At 52.0% G+C, this 20,815-nt stretch overlaps 9 protein-coding genes across 9 annotated transcripts; 4 read left to right on the forward strand and 5 right to left on the reverse strand.

The window, feature by feature from the left end:
• Nucleotides 1-172: 172 nt before the first annotated feature.
• On the forward strand, nt 173-1,471 carry BO88DRAFT_199545 (CSN8/PSMD8/EIF3K family protein). The gene is made up of 2 exons (XM_025701855.1): nt 173-491; nt 747-1,471. The coding sequence occupies exons 1-2, from the start codon at nt 322-324 to the stop codon at nt 1,330-1,332; spliced, it is 756 nt and encodes a 251-aa protein (XP_025557344.1). The 5' UTR covers nt 173-321; the 3' UTR covers nt 1,333-1,471.
• A 596-nt stretch (nt 1,472-2,067) lies between these two features.
• On the reverse strand, nt 2,068-3,615 carry BO88DRAFT_398916 (small subunit rRNA maturation protein TSR4; the record flags this gene model as incomplete). Its single annotated transcript, XM_025705342.1, has 3 exons — nt 3,342-3,615; nt 2,363-3,270; nt 2,068-2,314 (listed from the first exon to the last, which is right to left on the reverse strand). The coding sequence occupies exons 1-3, from the start codon at nt 3,465-3,467 to the stop codon at nt 2,068-2,070; spliced, it is 1,281 nt and encodes a 426-aa protein (XP_025557345.1). The 5' UTR covers nt 3,468-3,615.
• A 170-nt stretch (nt 3,616-3,785) lies between these two features.
• Nucleotides 3,786-5,944, forward strand: BO88DRAFT_376038 (putative prenylcysteine lyase). Its single transcript, XM_025704358.1, has 2 exons — nt 3,786-4,190; nt 4,250-5,944. Exons 1-2 carry the CDS (start codon nt 4,031-4,033, stop codon nt 5,746-5,748), a joined length of 1,659 nt encoding a protein of 552 aa, XP_025557346.1. The 5' UTR covers nt 3,786-4,030; the 3' UTR covers nt 5,749-5,944.
• Nucleotides 5,945-5,988: 44 nt separating this feature from the next.
• BO88DRAFT_409104 (glycine hydroxymethyltransferase SHM2) lies at nt 5,989-8,301 on the reverse strand. The gene is made up of 4 exons (XM_025707872.1): nt 7,958-8,301; nt 7,835-7,885; nt 7,405-7,769; nt 5,989-7,334 (listed from the first exon to the last, which is right to left on the reverse strand). The coding sequence occupies exons 1-4, from the start codon at nt 7,991-7,993 to the stop codon at nt 6,371-6,373; spliced, it is 1,416 nt and encodes a 471-aa protein (XP_025557347.1). The 5' UTR covers nt 7,994-8,301; the 3' UTR covers nt 5,989-6,370.
• A 1,255-nt stretch (nt 8,302-9,556) lies between these two features.
• BO88DRAFT_352970 (RNA polymerase II mediator complex middle subunit MED9) lies at nt 9,557-10,180 on the reverse strand (the record flags this gene model as incomplete). Its single annotated transcript, XM_025703616.1, has 2 exons — nt 9,557-9,858; nt 9,946-10,180. 2 exons carry the CDS (start codon nt 10,178-10,180, stop codon nt 9,557-9,559), a joined length of 537 nt encoding a protein of 178 aa, XP_025557348.1.
• Nucleotides 10,181-10,488: 308 nt separating this feature from the next.
• BO88DRAFT_199844 (2,3-bisphosphoglycerate-independent phosphoglycerate mutase) lies at nt 10,489-12,994 on the forward strand. The gene is made up of 4 exons (XM_025701857.1): nt 10,489-10,827; nt 10,890-11,627; nt 11,680-12,262; nt 12,329-12,994. Exons 1-4 carry the CDS (start codon nt 10,797-10,799, stop codon nt 12,537-12,539), a joined length of 1,563 nt encoding a protein of 520 aa, XP_025557349.1. The 5' UTR covers nt 10,489-10,796; the 3' UTR covers nt 12,540-12,994.
• Nucleotides 12,671-13,871, reverse strand: BO88DRAFT_409106 (tubulin-binding prefolding complex subunit YKE2). The gene is made up of 4 exons (XM_025707873.1): nt 13,727-13,871; nt 13,368-13,563; nt 13,227-13,287; nt 12,671-13,160 (listed from the first exon to the last, which is right to left on the reverse strand). The coding sequence occupies exons 1-4, from the start codon at nt 13,785-13,787 to the stop codon at nt 13,107-13,109; spliced, it is 372 nt and encodes a 123-aa protein (XP_025557350.1). The 5' UTR covers nt 13,788-13,871; the 3' UTR covers nt 12,671-13,106.
• Nucleotides 13,872-14,210: 339 nt separating this feature from the next.
• Nucleotides 14,211-15,963, forward strand: BO88DRAFT_199646 (AAA family ATPase VPS4). Its single transcript, XM_025701856.1, has 4 exons — nt 14,211-14,623; nt 14,710-15,042; nt 15,112-15,562; nt 15,637-15,963. Exons 1-4 carry the CDS (start codon nt 14,325-14,327, stop codon nt 15,856-15,858), a joined length of 1,305 nt encoding a protein of 434 aa, XP_025557351.1. The 5' UTR covers nt 14,211-14,324; the 3' UTR covers nt 15,859-15,963.
• Nucleotides 15,964-19,520: 3,557 nt separating this feature from the next.
• BO88DRAFT_297331 (putative spindle-pole body protein (Pcp1)) lies at nt 19,521-20,701 on the reverse strand (the record flags this gene model as incomplete). Its single annotated transcript, XM_025702399.1, has 2 exons — nt 19,521-20,063; nt 20,111-20,701. Coding segments are annotated over 2 exons (1,134 nt in total), but the record flags the coding sequence as incomplete, so codon positions are not given.
• Between the last annotated feature and the right edge of the window lie 114 nt (nt 20,702-20,815).

The following is a 20,815-nucleotide window of genomic DNA, read 5'->3' on the forward strand; positions in this document are numbered from 1 at the left end:
CCAGATCAGCCACTATTGCTTAGTTCATAGTCTTATTGACTGAAGATTAGTAAACTGCGACGGATGGAATAAATTAATGCCAATGCAGAAGCATCGGATAAATTAACCGAGTTGGGGTTGGTTCCGACGGCCGGGCAGCCGCACAGCGAGACAATCGAAAAATCCCACCAAAAGCAAGTCGGGCCAGCCAAACCTCGAGTCCATCCATTCCGTTGCTCTCATTCTATCCCCTCGTTCTGCTTCCCTCCTTCTCCTCCTCCACCCACCCACGCCTTCCCCTCTTCTTCCCCCGACTCATCCAATCTCCTTAACTCCGTCAAGATGGGTGTCACCTTCGACAAGTGCGAGACCCGCCCGGCCAACATTGACGCCATCCTCAATGGCCTCGACCGCTACAACCCCGAGACCACCACTGTCTTCCAGGACTATGTCGCCCAGCAGTGCGAGGACCGCACCTTCGACTGCTACGCCAACCTGGCCTTGCTGAAGCTGTGAGTTCATGCGCCTTTCTATCCAACCCAATATACATTCAGCCGAAACAAAAAGAGCTCCGACGCGGGGAACCTATCTGGTTTTATGTGATGAAGAATCTTATATCATTATCACGTTTCCTATTACCTGACACCCTACTTTGGGGGATGTCGAGACTCAAATCTCCTGAAACAAAACCACCCATTCGACCTTTACTCTATCGCATATACATTATACCCAGAGAGAGATGCTGACCCCTTCACGCCCTCTGGCAGGTACCAGTTCAACCCCCACCTTCTCCAGGCCGAGACCGTCACCAACGTCCTCGTCAAGGCCCTGACTGTCTTCCCCTCTCCCGCCTTCTCCCTCTGCCTTGCTCTCCTCCCCGCCCACACTCAGCCCTTCCAGGCCTCCGACGCTGAGGCCCAGGCCGCGGCCCAGACCTCCGACTTCGTCGAGTCGATCCAAAAGCTCGCCCGTCTCTCCACCCTCCTCGAGTCTGCTCAGTACACCCAGTTCTGGTCCACCTTGAACTCGGACGACCTGTACGCCGACCTTGTTGCCGACGTTGCCGGCTTCGAGGAGCTCGTGCGCATCCGCATTGCCGTCGAGGTCGGCAAGACCTTCCGTGAGATCCCTGCCGAGGTTCTGGAGCAGTGGCTCGACCTGCGCAGCCGCGAGGCTCTCGAGAAGTTCGTTGCCGAGGTCTGCAGCTGGGAGGTTGACAAGTCTGGCGCCAACACCGTGATCAAGGTGCCCACCAACAAGGAGAACGAGGCCCGCAGCGAGGTCAAGAGCGAGCGTGTCGGTGTTGACATGTTCGGCCGTGTCATCCGCCGGGGTTTCGAGCAGGCTGCATGAGCGGATCTCAACGATAAATAGATATCCGCATTGCAACGCAGCCTTTCTCGTTCTAGATTCCCTTTCTATTCTTGCTAATATTTTGCCTTGAACGAAGATCAGACCTTCCCTCAGGTCTCGATCTCGGTCTGTCTTGTTTGGAAGAATGACCACCCAAAAAGAAAAGTTTCAAAAGAAGAACACGGGACGAAGTGTCTGCTTCGGATACCCCCCATGACACGAGCTCGGAGCCTCTTATAACACAACCAAAAAGATGATGATGACGGGGATAGACCAGCATGGGAGAGGGTTGGGAAGTCCGGACCTGGCGCAATTGGCGTTTCGAGTTTTGCTTCTGCATGACTAGGTTGTGTTTTATCATCATCATCATCTTTTTTCTCTTTCCTCTTCCATCTTACCTCCTATATCATTTTTTCTCCTCCTTGATTATCCTCTCACCATATTTCTCTCTACGTGAAAAGATTACGCAATTTCACCGAAGATATCCATATTGTGCGTATGCACAAAAAGCGATCAGTACCAGTACAGTACAATCTTCCTACATTCATGACCAGCGATGCAACAGACAACCAGTAGTAGTAGTAGCAGTAGTAGTAGTATTGTATGTACTTTTGATTTCCAAACCAAACCTAACCTAAACAAGAAGAACACAAGTCTATATATGATATATATGTCATCAACATCAAATCTTGAACGGACATTACGCTTCACAGATCAAATCCGTAACCCGCCAATCTATTTCGCCTGTTCCTCCCACTGCACACCAGCCCACTCCTCTCTATAACCCACAACACCGACCTCCTTCGGTCCACAATCCTTCCCACAAACTCCCAAGATGATAGTTCCCCACTCCATACCAGCATCATCCTTGGGTCCAAGCCCCACCCCCTCCCTACCCTCCTCCAACACACTGATAACATGAGGCACAAGCTGCAACTCAAACACGCGCTCACTACCACAATACTCACAGCGAGGCATGCGACTCCCTCCACCAACCGTAGTAACCTTGGCATTGGGGTTTGTCTTCGACGGATCGTGGAGCCGCTTGCCCACCGCATCCACATGGGAATACAGCAATGGCGTACCGCGGAACTCGTAGCGGAGGACTTGTTCGGGGTTATGGCCGAGACGGGTAGAGAAGCGGATGAACGCCTTGTCGAGCTCGGATTCAAATGTATCTTTGAGCTCCGCGGCGCCGCCGTTGGGACCTTCTTCTTCTGTGTTATCGATTGTCACGTTGGCGGGGATAGTGGGTGTGGAGGGGCGGGACATGGCCTCGTATTCGGCATCGAGGTAGAAGTTTGTGTAGGGGGCAGGGAAGTCGGATTGGGCGGGCCAGGGGGTGTTGGGGGTGGTGGAGGCTTCGGGAGGTGGGATGAGGTTGGTTTTGGGTTGTTGTTGTTGAGGAGAGGAGATGCGGACTTTGTCGGCGAAGGATTCGGAGAGAGTAGGTGCTGGAGAGGGGGTGGGTTTGGCGACGAGGCCGGGGGAGGGCGCTGGGGCTGCGAATGGGTTGTTGTTGGTGCTGGTGGAAGAAGCGCCGGCGGAGAAGGGGTTTGCGCTGGCGGAGACGCTGCCGGTGAGAGTGGAGGAACCGAATAAGCTGGCTCCTAGGTCTGGCTTCGGGGCGGCGGGCTTCTTCTCTTCTTCTTCTTCTTTCTCTTTGTTCGAGGGTTCAGGCTTTTGTTCTTCCTTTTGGCGGGGAGGCTGGTGTTGGGGCTCGATCTTCAGCTTTCTGACGGCGCGCAGGGCCCGGATACTGCCTGGTTTGCGGTTGCAGGCTTTGCGAGGGCAGGAGAAAATGTAGAGACGGCGTTCATCGTCGGGGAAGTCGTTTGGGAGGTCACCGTGCAGCTCGAGGAGGAGGAGCATGGGCTGGTTGCAGACTTTGCATTTGGCGAAGTCGCCGGGAGGCGGGGTAGCGTCGTCGAGCCAGGTCTATGAGGGGTACATTGTTAGTCGGACAGAGAAAAAAGGGGATGAAGAGTTGAATTGAACATTGTACATACCGGCCAGCCTCCCAGGTGACTGATGGTGTCTTCTACAATCTCGTCGGCTGCGTAGCCCAGCAGCACGTTGGTCTCGCTGAAGTCCCCCTCATCGTCGAAGGAGGAGTCGCTGTCGTAAGGGTCCATGGTGCTGTGGCTGGTGTGGTCAAGGGTAGATAATGTATAATAGTCAATTCGAGAATCAGTGGGCAAGACCGAGAACAGTGAAATCCTTGTCCTGACGCAGAAGAGGTTGCGATGGAGTTTATCACCAGAAGAGCGCGTCTTTCTTTTCTGCCCGAAATTCTGGCGCAAAAAAAGAGTGAATGGCCCAAACGGGAAAAGCCCCATCGGCGATAGCCCCAGAATGCACTAGTCCTGATATGGGCTAGCGTAGTAACTGTGGTATCGATACATACCCGTGTGATACGTCAGTCAATACATCTCCAGCATCTCGCCATCGACCTTCACTTCCTCTTCATTTCATATCCATCTTCTATCCATCTTCACTTTTCCCTTTCTCGGATAATTATAGATCTGCTTCGTGTGGGTATTCATTATAAAAGAGGTTATAGAGCAAGCTCTCTTGCACGCGAGCCTCTGAGCATGAGCACCGTTGCTTCTTCAAGCTCCTGCATCTAACGATCGTAACGTCCACTAGTGTGGAAGCATTGCTTCACTAAATAAGCAATTCATCAATTTGAGCAATCATGCATCGCTCATCTCTTTCATATTTCCTTCAAATTATTCTTCACATTCATGTAGTATACTACGTCTTAGCTCTATGCCTTCCCCCACATGCGAATGCCACCGAACAGCAACCCCTGGGCTCATTTGGAGTCACACCACCCAAGAGGGTCGCCGTGATCGGTGAGATCATTCCCATAGTCCCCTCATGTGCCATTGACAACAATTAACATTTTCAATAGGAGCGGGTGCTGCGGGGTCTAGCACGGCTTATTCACTACGCAAGTATGCGGATGCCTTGCACATTCCCCTCAATATAACGGTTTTCGAACGCTCTCCCTATGTTGGCGGCCGTTCCACAACAGTGAATGTCCATGACAACCCAGCTACACCCGTAGAGCTCGGTGCTTCGATCTTCGTGGAGGCCAACCATCACCTTGTCAACGCATCCAAAGAGCTGGGACTTCACGTTAACAGCGCCAATTATGACCGACCCAGAGAGACCGAAGACACCCTAGGCGTCTGGGACGGGGAGCAGTTCGTCTTTGTGATGAAGGAAGCATCTTCCTGGTGGAACATTGCGAAGCTGGTCTGGAGGTACGGATGGACTCCCGTGAGGACCTATCGCTTAATGAAGTCGACAGTCAACAACTTCCTCAAACTCTACGACGAGCCCATATTCCCCTTTTCATCCCTTACATCCGCTTCGGAAGCAGTAGGGCTGGTAAATATAACTGCCGTTCCTGGAGAAGCCTTCCTCCAGCAGAACCAGGTGTCCGCCAAGTTCTCCCGCGAAGTTATCCAAGCTAGCACCCGTGTCAACTACGGACAGAACCTTGCTCTGATTCATGGCCTCGAGACCATGGTCTGCATGGCAACTGAGGGTGCCATGGCCGTGGAGGGAGGCAACTGGCTGATCTTCGACGGAATGCTCAAACTGTCCCACGCCGACGTCCGCTTAAACCACACAGTGACAGCCCTCGATTGGGATGCCAACGGGCCCTCAACCCTAACAGTCAACACAAACACCAACTCAGAAGAAAAGCTTGAGTTCGACGAGATCGTCATCGCTGGTCCATGGCAATTCTCCAACATCACCGTTACCCCACCACTAAAGAAGACGCCGGACGAGATCCCCTTCGTAACACTCTACGTCACTCTCTTCGCCTCCCCGCACCGTCTCTCACCTAAATACTTCGGCCTCACAGAACCCAACGCCTACACCCCCGAGACAATCCTCACAACCCTCCCTCCGGACAGTGACATCGGAAAAAGCGAAGCCGGAGTCGGCCCAGCTGGCTTCTGGAGCATCAGCACTCTCCGGACCGTGGACGCCCCAGACCCATCAGAAGGGAAACACTACGTCTACAAGATCTTCTCCCCGGAACGTCCAACAGCTGAATTTATTGAATCGATTCTCGGCCTGGAGCACAAGTCATCTTCTAACACCGACACTGAAACTGACACTTCCATCGGCGATCTCTCCAAGCAAGATATCAGCTGGTTCCATGAGAAGATCTGGCGGCCGTATCCGTTCGAATATCCACGGGTTACGTTCGAAGATCCTCTCCTTGCCCCTCATATCTGGTATACGGGCGGAATTGAAAGCTTCATCTCTACGATGGAGACAAGTGCATTGATGGGGAGGAATGTGGCTGCTTTGATGTTTCGTGAGTGGCAGGCCCAGGCTGAAGAGACGGAGGGGGATTCAGCAGCAGATTCGGTACGTCATGAGCTATAAAGTGAACGAATGGTAAGGAATGGGAAGGGGAATGGGAGACTGGTATGGCCTTTTCTTATTGAGTCGTCTGTTCTCGTACCGAGCTGTCGGTGCAGGTACGGATGGCATGACAATACTTATGGCACTTATGACCATATAATATAAATGTCTAGAGTATATATTAGTATTAACTAATACATTGAGATTGCAATCCCACAATGTTTACACAGAACTTTACAAAATACGAATTCAGTGGACTAATTTGTCTCATGGAACTTATTATCTTTCTATTTCAGTTCATAATACCTATTTACTAGGTAAGAAGTAATACTCAACCAGGCGAACCAAGCCTCCATGCAACCACGAACTTTTCCTGCCCTGTTGAAGAAGTGTTGAAGAAGCCATCCCGGTGCTATTTGTTCATTCACATGCTCAATGCATATCCATATCCCATGACCCGCGTAAGGTTGAAAAAGCAGACCTGTATAAAACCCCTTAGAACGCACAGCCCACAATCCGTTTTTGCTCGCAATGATGTTGAACTCGTAACCTAACAAGATAAAAAACAAAGAAAATCAAAGAAGAATAAAAGAAGATAGAATGTTATGGTATCATATCAAAAGTTCACCCGGCTATAACTAGCTTAGACGGGGAGGGGGAAGGTGCTGGCCCACTCAGCGACCTCCTTGCGGAGGCTGAGGATCTCAGGGACAGTCTCGGAGGCAACCTTGGCCTTGAAGTCCTTGAGCTTGTTGGCCTCCTTGGGGAGCTCGCTCTGAACCTTCTTGCAGAGGTTGATGGACTGGTCAATGTAGCGGGCAATGCGCTTGAAGTCCTCCTCACCCATACCACGGGTGGTCATGGCGGGGGCACCGATACGGATACCGCAGGGGGTCAGAGCAGACTTGTCACCAGGGATGGAGTTCTTGTTGCAAGCAATGTTGATCTGCTCGAGGACAGCCTCGACACGAGCACCGTCCAGGCTCTTGTTGCGGAGGTCGACAAGGACCATGTGGCTGTCAGTGCCGTCAGAGACAAGCTTGTGGCCGAGGGTCTTGAACTCCTCCTCGAGAGCCTTGGCGTTCTTGATGACCTGCTCCTGGTACTGCTTGAACTCGGGAGAAGCAGCCTGCTTAAGGGCAACAGCCAGAGCAGTGATGGTGTGGTTGTGGGGACCACCCTGGTGACCAGGGAAGACGGAGAAGTTGATGGGGCCCTCAAGGTCATACATGATGTCCTTGCCGGTCTTGGGGTCAGTGCTGCGGACACCCTTGCGGAAGAAGATCATGGCACCACGGGGACCACGGAGGGACTTGTGGGTGGTGGTGGTGACAACATCGGCGTACTCGAAGGGAGAGGGGATGACACCGGCGGCAATCAGACCGGAGATGTGAGCCATGTCGACAATGAGGTAGGCGCCGACCTTGTCAGCGATCTTGCGCATACGAGCGTAGTCGATCAGGCGGCAGTAGGCGGAGGTACCAGCAACCAAGCACTTGGGGCGGTAGAGCTCGGCGTTGGCCTCGAGCTGATCGTAGTCAATGATACCGGTCTCAAGGTTGACACGGTAGGGGAAGGTCTCGAAGTAGGTAGAGACAGCAGAGATCCTGCGGAGATGTATGGTTAGCATCCAATGTTCATGTGTCATGTTGTCGGGAGGCAAATCCGCAAACTTACTTCTTGGCGGGAGTCTGGTAACCGTGACTCAAGTGACCACCGTGGGGGAGGTCAAGACCCATGAGACGGTCGTGAGGGCGCATGAGAGCCTGGTAGACCTGCAGGTTGGCAGGGCTACCACTGAGGCACTGAACGTTGACGCCCCACTTGGCGGGGTCGAGGTTGAAAGCCTTGAGGGCACGAGCTTGGCAGGTAAGCTCGATGGCATCGATGTGCTGGTTGCCACCGTAGTAGCGAGCGCCGGGGTAACCCTCGGAGTACTTGTTGCTCATGGGGGAACCCAGGGCATCGAAGACAGCGTGGGAGGTGAAGTTCTCCGAGGCGATCAGGACGATGGATTCGCGCTGACGTTGGATTTCCTTCTCCTGTAATCGGGCAGTTAGTACCATGACACCATATCTTCTTCAAGAGATAACAGTATAAAACGTACCATGATCTGGGCGATCTCAGGATCGCTGTCCACGAGGGACACCTCCATTTGCTACATCGATGAGTCAGTTGAGTGCTGCTGCGAGGACACCCCAGACGAAAAAAAGTGCAGTGGGGTACTTACGTTCCGGTGAGCCGGAGAGAGAGCGTAGGTAGCCATTGTGTAGAGAGATGTGTGAGGGAAAGGGGGTTAGAGGAGGAAAGAGGGAAAATTGAGATGAAAGTTGGAGGATGAAGAAAAGGAAGAAGAAGAGGGAAGAAGGGGAGGATTAAGAGGGAAGAAGAGGAAAAGCTAGGGATGGGGTGGGGGAGGGAAAAAAAGATTGCCTCAGGACCCAAGAAAGACGGAACGTGAGTCTTACACCCCGCCGCCTGTGCTCTAAACCCGAGCTAAGCCCCATCGGGCCCCGGGGGGACGACATCGGAGCCCGGCCACGCCTTCACCGGCTCGGGGAAATTATTGGGCGCTTACGGAGTACTCGTCTCCATTACTCAATGACTACAGTAGAGTATATCTCGTCTTGACCCAGCAGCACCAGACCACCATATGCAAGAAACAATTAATTTTAGTGATATATCAGGTGTCATGGCTGACTAGAATACAGTATGACAAGATTCAATCTAGTAAATTTTCCCTCAATCTCGGAATCCCGACCGGGATGCCACTAAGTGGCTGAAGGCGACAGAGAGGCAGGAAAAAGTCAATCCACTAGCCTACCAGCTCAGCTCCGATTGGTGCCGCTGGTCGATCAGCATCGGGTCAACTGAAGCTACCATCCCCAATGAAACACGAGGGACCTCGATCTACATCTGGAGGGCTGATGAGTTGTCAAATTTTTCAAAGAGAAGAAATAAATAATATGAAGTGCACCTCAATTCTGTTGAGGTTATGTTACGTATGAGAGACGCAAGTGTTGCAGTCATTCTGCGAAAAGAGCTTCATCTATCCTGAACTGGTAATTCTGCTATAGTAATGAGTCATAGCATATATCCACTCCACTATTATTTCGCAGCTTCTACTTTTAGATCGCCATCCGTATCACAGTGCAGCCGTTACAAATCCTGCTCCACCATAGATCTTCCAATTTCCATGGCAAGCGTTGCCTCTCGGGATGCTCGCACCTTGTGATGGGGACCGTGGTGGCGCTGGAGGGGTCAAAGCAGCTTGCGAACAGTCCCCCACCTGAGAGACACCATCAGAGAAGTTGCTGGACAACTGGGAGGTTTTGCAAACATTAAGACCTGTTCCTTTCTTCATGATCACATGGCAATATGGACAAGCCATAGCTCATAATCTCGATAGCACGAATAATGGAAAGACAGCAGAACCCCCCAAAAAGCTTTCCCCATAAGAGCATCTGTGTGTCCCTGCACAATACAACCACTCGTGCGATACCAGGAGCCGCATACACCGACCAACCTATGGCTTCTCCAACTTATGCTTTATCCGGAGTTTGAGTGATGATGAGTTGGGCGAAGCTAGTGACCTGCTCAACTGGATCTTCCGGTGTGCTCTTCCCTAAGCCCTTAACCCGGCAGAGTTGCAGTGTATGATTCCATCACAAGCTCGATATAGGTTGCTCTTCACCCTCGGGGTTGCGGAGGGATCTCAGGAGATTCTTCTCAGATCCTTCTCGTGGGCTTGACGCGATCAACGTGCGATCGAGGATAGTTGGCATTGACACTTTTACACATACTGTCATATCATCTTCCGCGCACACCCTCAAGGTCCCTGAGACTTGAGCTTCTTAGCACCCCCTGGGCTTGCCATCTGGCCAAAGTCGGCGATGACCGACTTCAGCTTTGCAATGCGGTCCTCCAGCTCCTCAATCTCCTCTTCCTGGTCGGTAACCGACCGATCTACGTCGGGTAGGTTTTCCACCACAGCTTGTGCCTTCTGAATCCGAATTTTGATCGAGCTGACCTCTGTCGGAAGGTCCTTGATATCGAGCGCTGGAGATGTACCTGAGCCCAATCCGGATATTTCAGCACCACCTGGACCAGCTGAAGGTACTGCCCCCAGGACTCCAGCAGTGTTGGCGTTTTCGGCCCCCGCTTGTTGTTGCGATTGAGGTTGGCCGGGAGTGCCTGAATGTGGTCCGGTAGGAGCACCAGCTCCAGTAGGGTCATCGGCCGCTCTCACGCCATTGGATACGCCAGCAGCGTTCGTTGGCGGCGATAGAAGACGTGAAAGGAGGCCATGCAACGGCGGAACAATGTCGAATGTCTGTGGAGAAGGGAAAGGGACGGCTTGGGGGGTTGCGGGGGCATCTTTGACCATCGGGGTCTCGGGCGCGACGGATGATTTTGGTAGGGGAGTCACCGCCGTGGGGGATCGGGACGCCATCGCGGGAAGGGCAATACCGCGGACCAGACACACGACGAAAAAAAAGAAGAAGAAGAGACAAAAAGTCGAAGTATCAGAGCAGACGGCTCACGTGGGGAAAGGGAATAGCCTCGTTTCGCGGGGGAAGCTGGGTAATTGTTTAGGGAAGAGCCGGGGAAGCCGGACGAGAACGGGAGGGAGAGGAAAGTCGGAGAAAAAGAGACTAAAGAAGGGAGTGGAAGTGGAAGGTGACGTCGGGGCGGAGCGAAAACAAAACAAGTCCCAAAGCGTCACCGAAAGCCAAAGTGTGGTGCCCCTCCCCCTCCTCTCTATTACTATTACTGTTACTACGCTGGTCTTGCGATTGTTCTTCACCGGCCAGCCTTTTCGTGACTCCACCTATCAATTCTCCTTCTCCTTCTTCTATCCTTCTTCTCTCCTATCTTTCTTCTTCTTCCTTCTTTCACTTCTTCTTTTTCCACCCATTTTCTTGCTCTTGAATCTCTTCCCCACTTTTGGTGAGTGCTTCCCGAGCCCATCCCGCTCTCTCCCCGGACTTCATTTTGCGCTGGAAATGTAAATTGCTTTGGCTAACATATGCACTCCAACAAGTTAGAGCACAGAGTATATAGCAAAAATGGCCAAGGTTGATCAAAAGGTCGCCCTCAGTAAGTTGAAGAAGCCGAATACTTTCTGTCGCCCATCAATCCACTGATACTCTGCTGTCTAGTCGTCATCGATGGCTGGGGTGTCGCCGGTCCCAACTCCCCCAAGGACGGCGATGCTATCGCTGCCGCTGAGACTCCCTTCATGTCCGGCTTCGCTGAGGCCGACTCGAAGACTGCTCAGGGTTACACCGAACTCGATGCTTCCTCCCTCGCTGTCGGTCTGCCGGAGGGTCTCATGGGCAACAGTGAGGTCGGTCACTTGAACATTGGTGCTGGCCGTGTCGTTTGGCAGGACAGTGTCCGCATTGACCAGACCCTCAAGAAGGGTGAGCTGGGCAAGGTGGACAACATCGTCGCTTCCTTCAAGCGCGCCAAGGAGGGTAACGGCCGTCTGCACCTGTTGGGTCTGGTTTCGGATGGTGGTGTCCACTCCAACATCACCCACCTGGTCGGTCTGCTGAAGGTCGCCAAGGAGATGGAGATTCCTCAGGTCTTCATCCACTTCTTCGGCGACGGCCGTGACACCGAGCCCAAGAGCGCTACCAAGTACATGCAGCAACTGCTCGACCAGGCCAAGGAGATCGGTGTTGGTGAGATCGCTACCGTTGTCGGACGTTACTGGGCTATGGACCGCGACAAGCGCTGGGACCGGGTCGAGATCGCCATGAAGGGTATCGTCTCGGGCGAGGGTGAGGAGAGCTCTGACCCCATCAAGACCATCAATGAGCGCTATGAGAACAAGGAGACCGATGAGTTCCTGAAGCCCATCATTGTTGGCGGCAAGGACAGACGTGTGCAGGGTATGTTTTGTTCCCTTTGCTTAATGATGAAGATGCTCACCAGCGATAATAGATGGCGACACTCTCTTCTTCTTCAACTACCGTTCCGACCGTGTTCGTGAGATCACTCAGCTGCTGGGTGACTACGACCGCTCTCCCAAGCCCGAGTTCCCTTACCCCAAGGACATCCACATCACCACCATGACCCGGTACAAGACCGACTACACCTTCCCTGTTGCCTTCCCTCCCCAGCACATGGGTAACGTGTTGGCCGAGTGGCTGGGCAAGAAGGAGGTTAAGCAGTGCCACGTTGCCGAGACTGAGAAGTACGCTCACGTTACTTTCTTCTTCAACGGTGGTGTTGAGAAGCAGTTCCCCGGCGAGGTCCGCGACATGATCCCGTCTCCCAAGGTTGCCACCTATGACCTCGAGCCTAAGATGAGCGCTGCCGCCGTGGGTGACAAGATGGCCGAGCGCCTTGGCGAGGGCAACTTCGAGTTTGTCATGAACAACTTTGCTCCCCCCGACATGGTTGGTCACACTGGTGTCTACGAGGCTGCCATCCAGGGTGTTGCTGCCACCGACAAGGCCATCGGTGTCATCTACGAGGCCTGCAAGAAGCACGGCTACATCCTGTTCATCACCGCCGACCATGGGTAAGTTTTCGCCTCCGATACGTTTGCGCAAGAACTTCTCACTGACCTTGGTTTCTTTCGCAATAGAAACGCTGAGGAGATGCTTACCGAGAAGGGCACCCCCAAGACCTCCCACACCACCAACAAGGTTCCCTTCGTCATGGCCAACGCCCCCGAGGGCTGGAGCCTCAAGAAGGAGGAGGGTGTTCTGGGAGATGTTGCTCCCACCGTCCTGGCCGCCATGGGCATCGAGCAGCCCGAGGAGATGTCCGGCCGCAGCCTTTTGGTCAAGGCATAAATTTAGCGTATAGAGTAGATGTCATGTATTGTCTGGATACGATTCCATTGTGATGAAGAAATGAATTATTACGGTGTCTATACTGGGGTTTAGCTTTGGAGCGAGATAGAACAAGATTTGTTTATTTTCAGTTTCTCCCATCCTCTTATACAAGCGTACTTCCGGTTGTACCTTGAGGGGTACATCGTATCTCGATCAGCCACAGCACCCATACAGGGTAGGTATCACACTTCGGTCGACGGACAGCCCGATCGACTACGTATCCGTATAGTCTTCTGAGAATATTCGCAACGATCATTAACAAGGGTATCTAGAACCTCTCAACCTCGTAGTGCTGGGCCAAGATTGGCCACCGCACAAAGTAGCTCTGCGCTGCCGTCGGTGCTTGTTCGTCTTCTTCTTCTCGCACGACCCCCAAGGCGACGTGCATCATCGCCTTCGAGGACCGGTCGGGTACCTTGGCTGCTCTTTCACATCCGCCATCACCAGCAATTATAGATCTCCTCGCGTGATAAAGGTAGCCACTGTCTTCCACCTATCGTACTGATAACAACGATCCGTCTATAATCAAGCAGAAGCCGCTGCCGCCGCTTGTTGCATCTGAGTCTGGAACTGAACGATCTGCATCACGATAGTCAGACCGATTGCCGAAAGCATGCCTGTAATTATAATAATCAGGAGACTCACCTCAGTGCGCTTCTTATCAGACTTGTCCTGGTTCTCCTGGATCTGTCCCTCAATGCGCTTGCTATATTAAATACATCACGTCAGTCACAGCTCCCACCCAATGAGGAAGTGGGGAGAGGGGTAACGATAACTGAAACGTACATTTCCTTCTCAATGAACTCAAGACGTCCATTTACGGCCATCAAGGCCTCACTCTTCTCCTGCTTCAGCAAGACCGGTCCGATCAACTTGTAGATGTTCGACTCCTCATCGAGGGAGTTAAATTCCTTCTGAACGCCGACGTTCTCCTGTTGCTGGGATTCGAGCTTCTGACGCGCTTCGACGAGACCGTCGAGCTCTGTTCCAAACAATTGTTAGTATTTGTTCCATGCTCAAAACCAATGGTTGCGCATAGCATAGCACAGCACCAGGCTAGCTGAAATGGATAGATGACGCTTGCATGCCCATGCTCATGCACCCCCTCCCCGAATAGGAAAACAACTCATGGAATACCAACATACCCGTCTGCAACGCCTGAAACTCCTCGGTAAGAGCCTGCATTTGCTTTTGTGCGTCCGCCATGATGCTGTGTGATAAATCCGTATTCAGCCCGTGATCGTGTGTGCCGAAGTGGTGATTGATGGTCGTCGGGGAAATGGGTTATCTATCGGAGGGGCAAAATGGGAAGCGGAGCGGCAGAAAACCAACCAAAGACGGTAAACAAGACCGTCTGCCCGCCTTTTCGGTGTCTCTCTTGTCTCTTGTCTCTCGTGCCATTCCTCCATTCCTAAGTATTTCCTGTTGAATATCGTCCTTTACCATTCTATCCTGATCAAAGACCTTTCGATTATCCCTTGGAAGAGGTGTCGTTTGATACAGATTCACTCCCATACGTCATTGTTTGTTTGGTGCAATCGAGTCCCGTCTCCTTCTTGCGCCCGCAGAGACACAGACTAGTAGTACTAAGTACTAAGTACTCCAGACGGACGGACGAAACCAGGCAGGCTTCCGTCGTCATTTGCTCCCCGCCTTGAACCAATCCAGCCAGCCAGTCCTACTTGCCTCCTGTTCCTGCGATCATTCCGTAACGACACTTCGATTCTTTTCATTTTCCACAACATGAGTAATACCGACTTCCTAGGGAGGGCGATTGACACCGTCAAAAAGGCCATCGAGCACGACAATGAGGGCGAATACGAGAAGGCTTATCAGCTGTACTACTCGGCGCTGGAGCTGTTCATGCTGGCACTGAAATGGGAGAAGAACCCCAAGTCCAAGGAGATGATCCGCGCAAAGGCGGGCGAGTACATGGATCGTGCGGAGAAACTCAAGAATCATCTCGCTACTCTAGATAATCGAAAAAAGCCGAGTGCGGTGGGCGCTAACGGCAAGGTGGCGCAGGGGAGTGGGAAGGGAGGGTATGTACATGTCTGCTGACATCGCCTTGCGATCAGTTCTGGCACAGAGAGCATTGTGTGCTGACACTACTTGTTTGGTGAATTAGAAACCAGGACGAAGATGGCGAGGACGCCGACTCGAAGAAGCTACGATCCGCCCTTGCTGGGGCGATCTTGTCGGATAAACCCAACGTGCAGTGGGAGGATGTTGCCGGTCTGGAGAGCGCAAAGGAGGCATTGAAGGAAGCGGTCATTCTACCTATCAAGTTCCCACACCTCTTCACGGGGAAACGTCAACCTTGGAAGGGTATCCTGCTGTATGGGCCCCCGGGTACGGGAAAGTCCTATCTCGCCAAGGCTGTTGCGACGGAGGCGAACAGCACTTTCTTCAGTGTCAGTAGTAGTGACTTGGTGTCGAAGTGGATGGGTGAGAGTGAAAGGTATGGATATCTTAAGGATCTCATGTTACCACATGTTGGTTCCTAGAGCTAACTTACCCACCTCTACAGACTCGTGAAGCAGCTCTTCAACATGGCTCGAGAAAACAAGCCGGCGATTATCTTCATTGACGAAGTCGACGCTCTCTGCGGTCCTCGTGGAGAAGGTGAATCGGAGGCATCTCGTCGTATTAAGACGGAATTGCTCGTTCAGATGGACGGTGTCGGCAAGGACTCAAAGGGTGTTCTGATCCTTGGCGCAACAAACATTCCCTGGCAATTGGATGCGGCCATTCGTCGTCGATTCCAACGTCGAGTCCACATCAGTCTCCCCGATATCAATGCACGAATGAAGATGTTCATGCTGGCCGTCGGCTCAACGCCCTGCGAACTGACGCAAGCCGACTACCGAACCCTGGCGGAGATGAGCGAGGGCTACTCCGGTAGCGATATCAGTATTGCTGTCCAGGATGCCCTGATGCAACCCATCCGCAAGATCCAAACAGCAACACACTACAAGAAGGTAAGCCTGCCCCCCCTTTCCCCCATCACTCATCCAGACAAAAGAGAAGAGCATACCACTAACCACAGAAATAGGTCATCCTCGACGGCGCCGAGAAGCTAACCCCCTGCTCACCAGGCGACCAAGGCGCAATGGAAATGTCATGGACCACCGTAGAAGCTGACCAACTGCTGGAACCCCCGCTTGTCCTGAAAGACTTCATCAAGGCGGTCCGCAACTCCCGACCAACCGTCAGTCAAGAAGACCTGCAACGAAACTCCGAATGGACCAAAGAATTCGGCAGCGAGGGTGCTTAATCCAACCCTTCATCCTACTATTCACACATCCATCTTCTCTCCATCTAGAAGAAGAGACAGACGAGTCCATCCGTCCTCCCCTCGTTTCGTCTCATCACGACCCAATAGAATCAACCAGGCTCCCACAAAGTCAAGCCTTCGTTCTTATTCGTTTCCTATCATGGTCTCAGGTTTCCTTTCTTCCCCAATTTTGATAATGGCCCGATCGGCATGATTGGCATGCATGCTTGGGTCTCAAGTTGCTCACTTGGAACGAACGAACGAACGAACGAACCTATGAAAGAGAAGAAAAGAAAAATCCACGACCACACAGACACAAACACATACGTTACACCATCGAAATGCTTCCTACGACTTCATCCCCATTTAACTTACTCTTCTTTATCTCACCTATCTTTTTCCTCTCACCTTCCATCTCGGTGTTAGGCAAACTCTGGTTTTTATCATTGTGCAGCAAGGCGAGGCGTTAATTTAAAGTCCACTGTTTTTCTATATTTCTCTTTCTGTTTACTTAACTACATGACGAGAGCTCGGTGTGGAATGAAATGAATGTCGGCTGGAAATCTAGTTCTTACGTTATGTGCGTGTAGACTTAAGTAGCCTTTGTGGTGGTCTTTAGTAATTGTTTTTTCTGAGGGTTATTGACCGACAACACACCCACTACTGGTAGACAATAACCATAGTATCAAAGTTAGGCTCAGACATATCTCATTAACCATTCAATCTAACCATCCAGAACCAACATAACTAAGAATAAGAGTATATGTGTGAGGGATCCAATGTCCCTGGGGTGCAACTACACAAACACAGAGTGGGTAGCTAGTAGGTACAGTAACAACGACAATTCCTTTCACAATCCAACCTAGGAGAGGACAACGCCTTAAGACACATCCATCAAAAACGCCGGGGAATCTTCTCAACAAACTCAAAAGAAAATGCAAAATCATTGAAGAAAATGGGGGGTAGCCCCAGTCAAAGGGAAAGAGGGAAGGAAGAAAGAGTGGAAGGAAGAGAGTGTGTGTGTTGCTCGGCATTAGACGGTTCGAGAGGGCGATCAGGATTTACTGTATGAAGCGTCTCGCCTCTTCAGCACCTCGTTCTTCGCCCGTCTGAGGCCCTCACCAAGCTTCTTCGTCTTCTTCCAGTCCTGGCACATCCTTTGCATTCGGACGACGGCCCTAACCATGGAGACGGCAGTCTTCAACTTGGATTGGGGAGTGCGGGTCTTGTTGCGGTCACGGGATTTGACGCCCATGTCGGAGATCATGCGGAGATCAGCTTCGTTGCTGTTGGAAGGAGGATGTTAGTTAACCATTATAGAGAAAGTGTAGTTGTAGAATTGAGGGAACTAACCAGGCAACCCGAACACGCTCGCCAAGTTCCATTAAGCCCTTACTCCAAGCCAGGTCACGGCGGAACTTCTCCTCACGCTTCAGTCGCGCACGAAGCCAGATAATTTCCTTGCCTAGACCGAGCATCTCCTTCTCATGCCTTGTCTTACTGCTCTCGCTCTTTGTCCCCATCTTCTCCACGAGATGGTCATATCGTTCTTGCAGGGCTTCCAGCTCCTTCAATGCCGATTCAGCCTTTCTAGCACAGAATGAACGCTCATCACGGATCCTGCGCATTTGCGCCTTGAGCTCGGCCATACGGGCCTCTCGCTCTGACACCTTGAGCGCGAGTGATTCAGCCTCCAGAGTCGATGATTTGAGTAGCTCATGAAGATCACGCTGGTCTTCTTCTCTCATTGCGGCTCTTCCAAGATCGCGATTCTTCGATTTGACCTCCCGTAGCGTTCGGTGTGCCTCAGACAGCTGTTTCCGTAGGTTCCGGAGCTCATCATGGAGTTTGTTGGAGGGTGAAGAGGATGGTGAGTGGGATTCGTATTTCTTCATCATCGCATCGTGCAGTTCCTTCTCTAATTCAGCAAGCCGTGCTTTGTAACTTCTGACGGACGACTTCTGGTCGGCTTCGCGCTGCAGCAACGTCTTCTCACGCTTCCGAGCCTCGTCCAGACTATGACGAAGCATTGAGAGATCTCCATTTGCAGTCGAATGTTCGTTCTCAGCATGTGGCTGCTGCTGAAGGAGGTTCTCAAGCTCTTGTATGCGTCTTTCGTAACGTTGCGCCTTACTCTTTGTCAATGAAAGCTCGCGATCCCGTCCACCCGATGCCGTGTGTAGCTTATCGTGAAGTTGGTCGATTTCGGCAGACAGACGGTTCTCTTCCAGGGCAGCCCGCTCGATCTCGGCGCTCAGCTGCTTTTCTAGCGTCTCCTTGGCTTCCAACAACGAGGTTCTGTCCTCCTTGAGGCGTCTAACCTCGCCTTCAAGCCGTATAACGGATTTTCGGAGATCAACCTTCTCCTTATCGAAACGCGTCGTGTCGTCAACTTGATTTTGGGCCTGATCCAGTTGGACCTGAAGCTCATCGCGCTCGGTCTCAATCTCAGCCGCAGACGTTCGCAAATCATGTAATTCAACATGAGCATTAGCCAGCTGATCACGGAGTCTCTGTTTCTCGTTGATGAGCTTCTGAATTTGACTTTCGTGTTCTGCAGACCCTTTCTGTGTTCGGCCCTTGGTATACTCCTGTTCTTCCTCCAAGCTTGATTGTAAGACAACAATTTCATCCTCCAGAGCCTGGATCTTTTCTTGAAGCGCTGCCTCAGAGCGTCTAACAATTCTCAAATCCTCCTTGAGAGAAAGGATTTCATTCCGCTGTTCATCGATTATCTCCCGTTTCGATGTCAGGTCGTCGTTCAGTTCTTTGACCTGTCGGCTCAAGACAGCCTCCGAATTGAAGTGGCGCGTCTTTTCGCTATCGATGACTTCTTGCAGTTTCATCTCCTTTCCGGACAGAGTATGTTCGACTTGCTCAAGCTTTTCAATTGTACGCTTGAAACCAGCTGCCTGGTCTTCAGCCCTGTCCTTCTGCAATTGCAAGGCACGCCTGGCGCTCTCCCACCTGTCTTGCTCGAGAGCAAATTGTCCTTCCTTGTCTTCGATTTCGTGGTGGAGAGCCTCAATCTCTTCTTGTAGTCTCTCGACTTCTTCCTTGTAGTGAGTACGGACAGTATTTGTATTGTCTAGTGCATGGTGATGCTCTTCCTCCAAGGCTTGTTGTAGCTCCTTAATCTTAGACTGCGCTCTCGCCAGCTCCTGCTGCAGGCCACCAGACTCGTCCGTCAATGCATGGTGTCGGGTTTGTAGAAGTTCTTTCTCCTCCGCTTTGCGTTGGACTTCGTCGAGTGCTTCCTGCAATTGGGTGGAGATTCTCTCATATTCCTGTTGGGCTAAGTCTCGCTCGTGTCTGGCCTGCGCAGCATCATCCTGAAGCTTCCGCTCCCTGTCGTTCATCTGCTGCTGAGATTCCCGGTATCGCTCCTCGATTCGGGCTTCGTGATCAGATCGCGATTCGAGGTCTTTCTTCAATGCGCTATTCTCTTGTTGGAGCTCACGAAGCTCCTCCTCCAACTTACTGGCCTTTTCCTCCAGTTGGCGCGTCAGTCCACTTGTACTGATAGACTTGTTCGCCATCTCATCGTGCAATTCTTGGAGATCTTTCTGTGCCTGGTCCTTCTCCATGGCGGCTTGGCTGGCGGCATCCCTCGCTTCTCTTGCATCAGACTTTGCCTGATCCAACGACTCTTGTAGCTCTTCCATCTGCTCCTTCGCACGTTGCAGTTCTGATTCCAGCTCAGTGAGTGCATCGCGTTCCTTGCCGTCTCTGTCCTTCAATTCCTCGATCTCTTCGTCGCGTTCCTCGATGGCCCGATCCCGCTCTCTTACCGACGCCTCAAGATCTTCAACTTCGTCACGGAGTTTGTCCATTTCCTGAGATTGGCTGTCCTTGGCGTCCCTTAAATCCTCCTGGAGCTCCCTGATCTGGTTGTCTCTCGCTTCAATCTCTTCCCGCATCAAATCCATTTCGCGCTGTATCGTATCATCGGTCGGTCTTCCTCGCGTTTTCTCCCTGAGCTCCTGAAACTGTATGCGGTACGATTCGAGGTCGCGTTCAGCCTGCTGAAGGCTCTTCTTGTAGCGTGAGATGTCGCGTTGCATCGTTAATTTCGAGACCTTTAGCTCCGTGTTTTCCTTAAGTGCTGCTTGGTTATAAGCGGGTCCGGCCTTTTCCAGTTGCTCCTGCAAGAAGTGAATCTTCAATTTCAGACCGAAATTATCCTTGTCTAATTGATCGATCATCTATTGTTGTTAGCAAAGATTCCTGGTGACAAAAATCGTAGTATTACCTTCTCCTGTTCCTTCAATGTCATATTGTTGCCCTCATTAAGGACACCACCGTTCCTTGACAGCCCTGGAAGCGGTGTGCTCTGCACGCTGCTGCTTGCAACCTGGGGGATAGGAGTGGGCTGATCGTCGGTCGCATCCTCCTCATCAATATCGGTCATTTCCATTCCAGGCAAGCCCGGCGTGTTGCCATTGCTCAAATAACTCCTGCCTATATGTCCCGGGGTCTTCGGTCCGCGCGTCGTAGACATATTTCGCAAGTAATTGTTCTTCGTGGCACTCCTCATGAGAGGCGTAAATTCACCCTTGGGAGGCGCTGCGGTGGGAAGCTGATGTCGACTATTTAACGCGCTTCTTGTCGATTTGGAAGCTGCGCCTGCACGCGGCGTATGAGTCTTGAAACTCCCGGAAGTCCGCCTTCGGCCGTCACCAAGACCCTTAAGAAGGTCATCATCCTTGGAAGGCGTAGCAAACGAATTTTCCACTGAGTCGAGTGCCGTCAAATTGGGTCGTCCCACGCTGCGATAGCCGGTCAAGTAAGTCGCGTTTCCGTCGACTTCGGTGCGCGGCGTGTCGATGTACGGATACGCCATGGCCGACGGATATAACGCGGGGTTATAGTGCTGAAAATTGGTGTGAACAGTGTATGGGAAGGAGCGAAGGCCAGTCAATGGGAAACCATCGCCGACAACACCACTGGAAATCGG

The sequence above is a fragment of the Aspergillus vadensis genome (assembly GCF_003184925.1).
Source record: "Aspergillus vadensis CBS 113365 unplaced genomic scaffold BO88scaffold_39, whole genome shotgun sequence".
NCBI lineage: Eukaryota > Fungi > Ascomycota > Eurotiomycetes > Eurotiales > Aspergillaceae > Aspergillus > Aspergillus vadensis.

What these genes read in the sequence shown, in the direction of transcription:
- BO88DRAFT_199545 (XM_025701855.1), top strand. Translation starts at nt 322, where the DNA reads ATGGGTGTCACCTTCGACAAGTGCGAGACCCGCCCGGCCAACATTGAC. An exon ending in AACCTGGCCTTGCTGAAGCT is followed by an intron (nt 492 to 746) that starts GTGAGTTCATGC and finishes GCCCTCTGGCAG; the next exon opens with GTACCAGTTCAACCCCCACC.
- BO88DRAFT_376038 (XM_025704358.1), top strand. Translation starts at nt 4,031, where the DNA reads ATGCATCGCTCATCTCTTTCATATTTCCTTCAAATTATTCTTCACATT. An exon ending in CAAGAGGGTCGCCGTGATCG is followed by an intron (nt 4,191 to 4,249) that starts GTGAGATCATTC and finishes CATTTTCAATAG; the next exon opens with GAGCGGGTGCTGCGGGGTCT.
- BO88DRAFT_409104 (XM_025707872.1), bottom strand. Translation starts at nt 7,993, where the DNA reads ATGGCTACCTACGCTCTCTCTCCGGCTCACCGGAAC. An exon ending in TCTCTCCGGCTCACCGGAAC is followed by an intron (nt 7,886 to 7,957) that starts GTAAGTACCCCA and finishes TCATCGATGTAG; the next exon opens with CAAATGGAGGTGTCCCTCGT. An exon ending in CTGAGATCGCCCAGATCATG is followed by an intron (nt 7,770 to 7,834) that starts GTACGTTTTATA and finishes GCCCGATTACAG; the next exon opens with GAGAAGGAAATCCAACGTCA.
- BO88DRAFT_199844 (XM_025701857.1), top strand. Translation starts at nt 10,797, where the DNA reads ATGGCCAAGGTTGATCAAAAGGTCGCCCTCA. An exon ending in TGATCAAAAGGTCGCCCTCA is followed by an intron (nt 10,828 to 10,889) that starts GTAAGTTGAAGA and finishes TCTGCTGTCTAG; the next exon opens with TCGTCATCGATGGCTGGGGT. An exon ending in TTCATCACCGCCGACCATGG is followed by an intron (nt 12,263 to 12,328) that starts GTAAGTTTTCGC and finishes CTTTCGCAATAG; the next exon opens with AAACGCTGAGGAGATGCTTA.
- BO88DRAFT_409106 (XM_025707873.1), bottom strand. Translation starts at nt 13,787, where the DNA reads ATGGCGGACGCACAAAAGCAAATGCAGGCTCTTACCGAGGAGTTTCAG. An exon ending in GAGTTCATTGAGAAGGAAAT is followed by an intron (nt 13,288 to 13,367) that starts GTACGTTTCAGT and finishes TATTTAATATAG; the next exon opens with CAAGCGCATTGAGGGACAGA. An exon ending in CTGATAAGAAGCGCACTGAG is followed by an intron (nt 13,161 to 13,226) that starts GTGAGTCTCCTG and finishes ATCGTGATGCAG; the next exon opens with ATCGTTCAGTTCCAGACTCA.
- BO88DRAFT_199646 (XM_025701856.1), top strand. Translation starts at nt 14,325, where the DNA reads ATGAGTAATACCGACTTCCTAGGGAGGGCGATTGACACCGTCAAAAAG. An exon ending in TGGATGGGTGAGAGTGAAAG is followed by an intron (nt 15,043 to 15,111) that starts GTATGGATATCT and finishes CCACCTCTACAG; the next exon opens with ACTCGTGAAGCAGCTCTTCA. An exon ending in CAGCAACACACTACAAGAAG is followed by an intron (nt 15,563 to 15,636) that starts GTAAGCCTGCCC and finishes CCACAGAAATAG; the next exon opens with GTCATCCTCGACGGCGCCGA.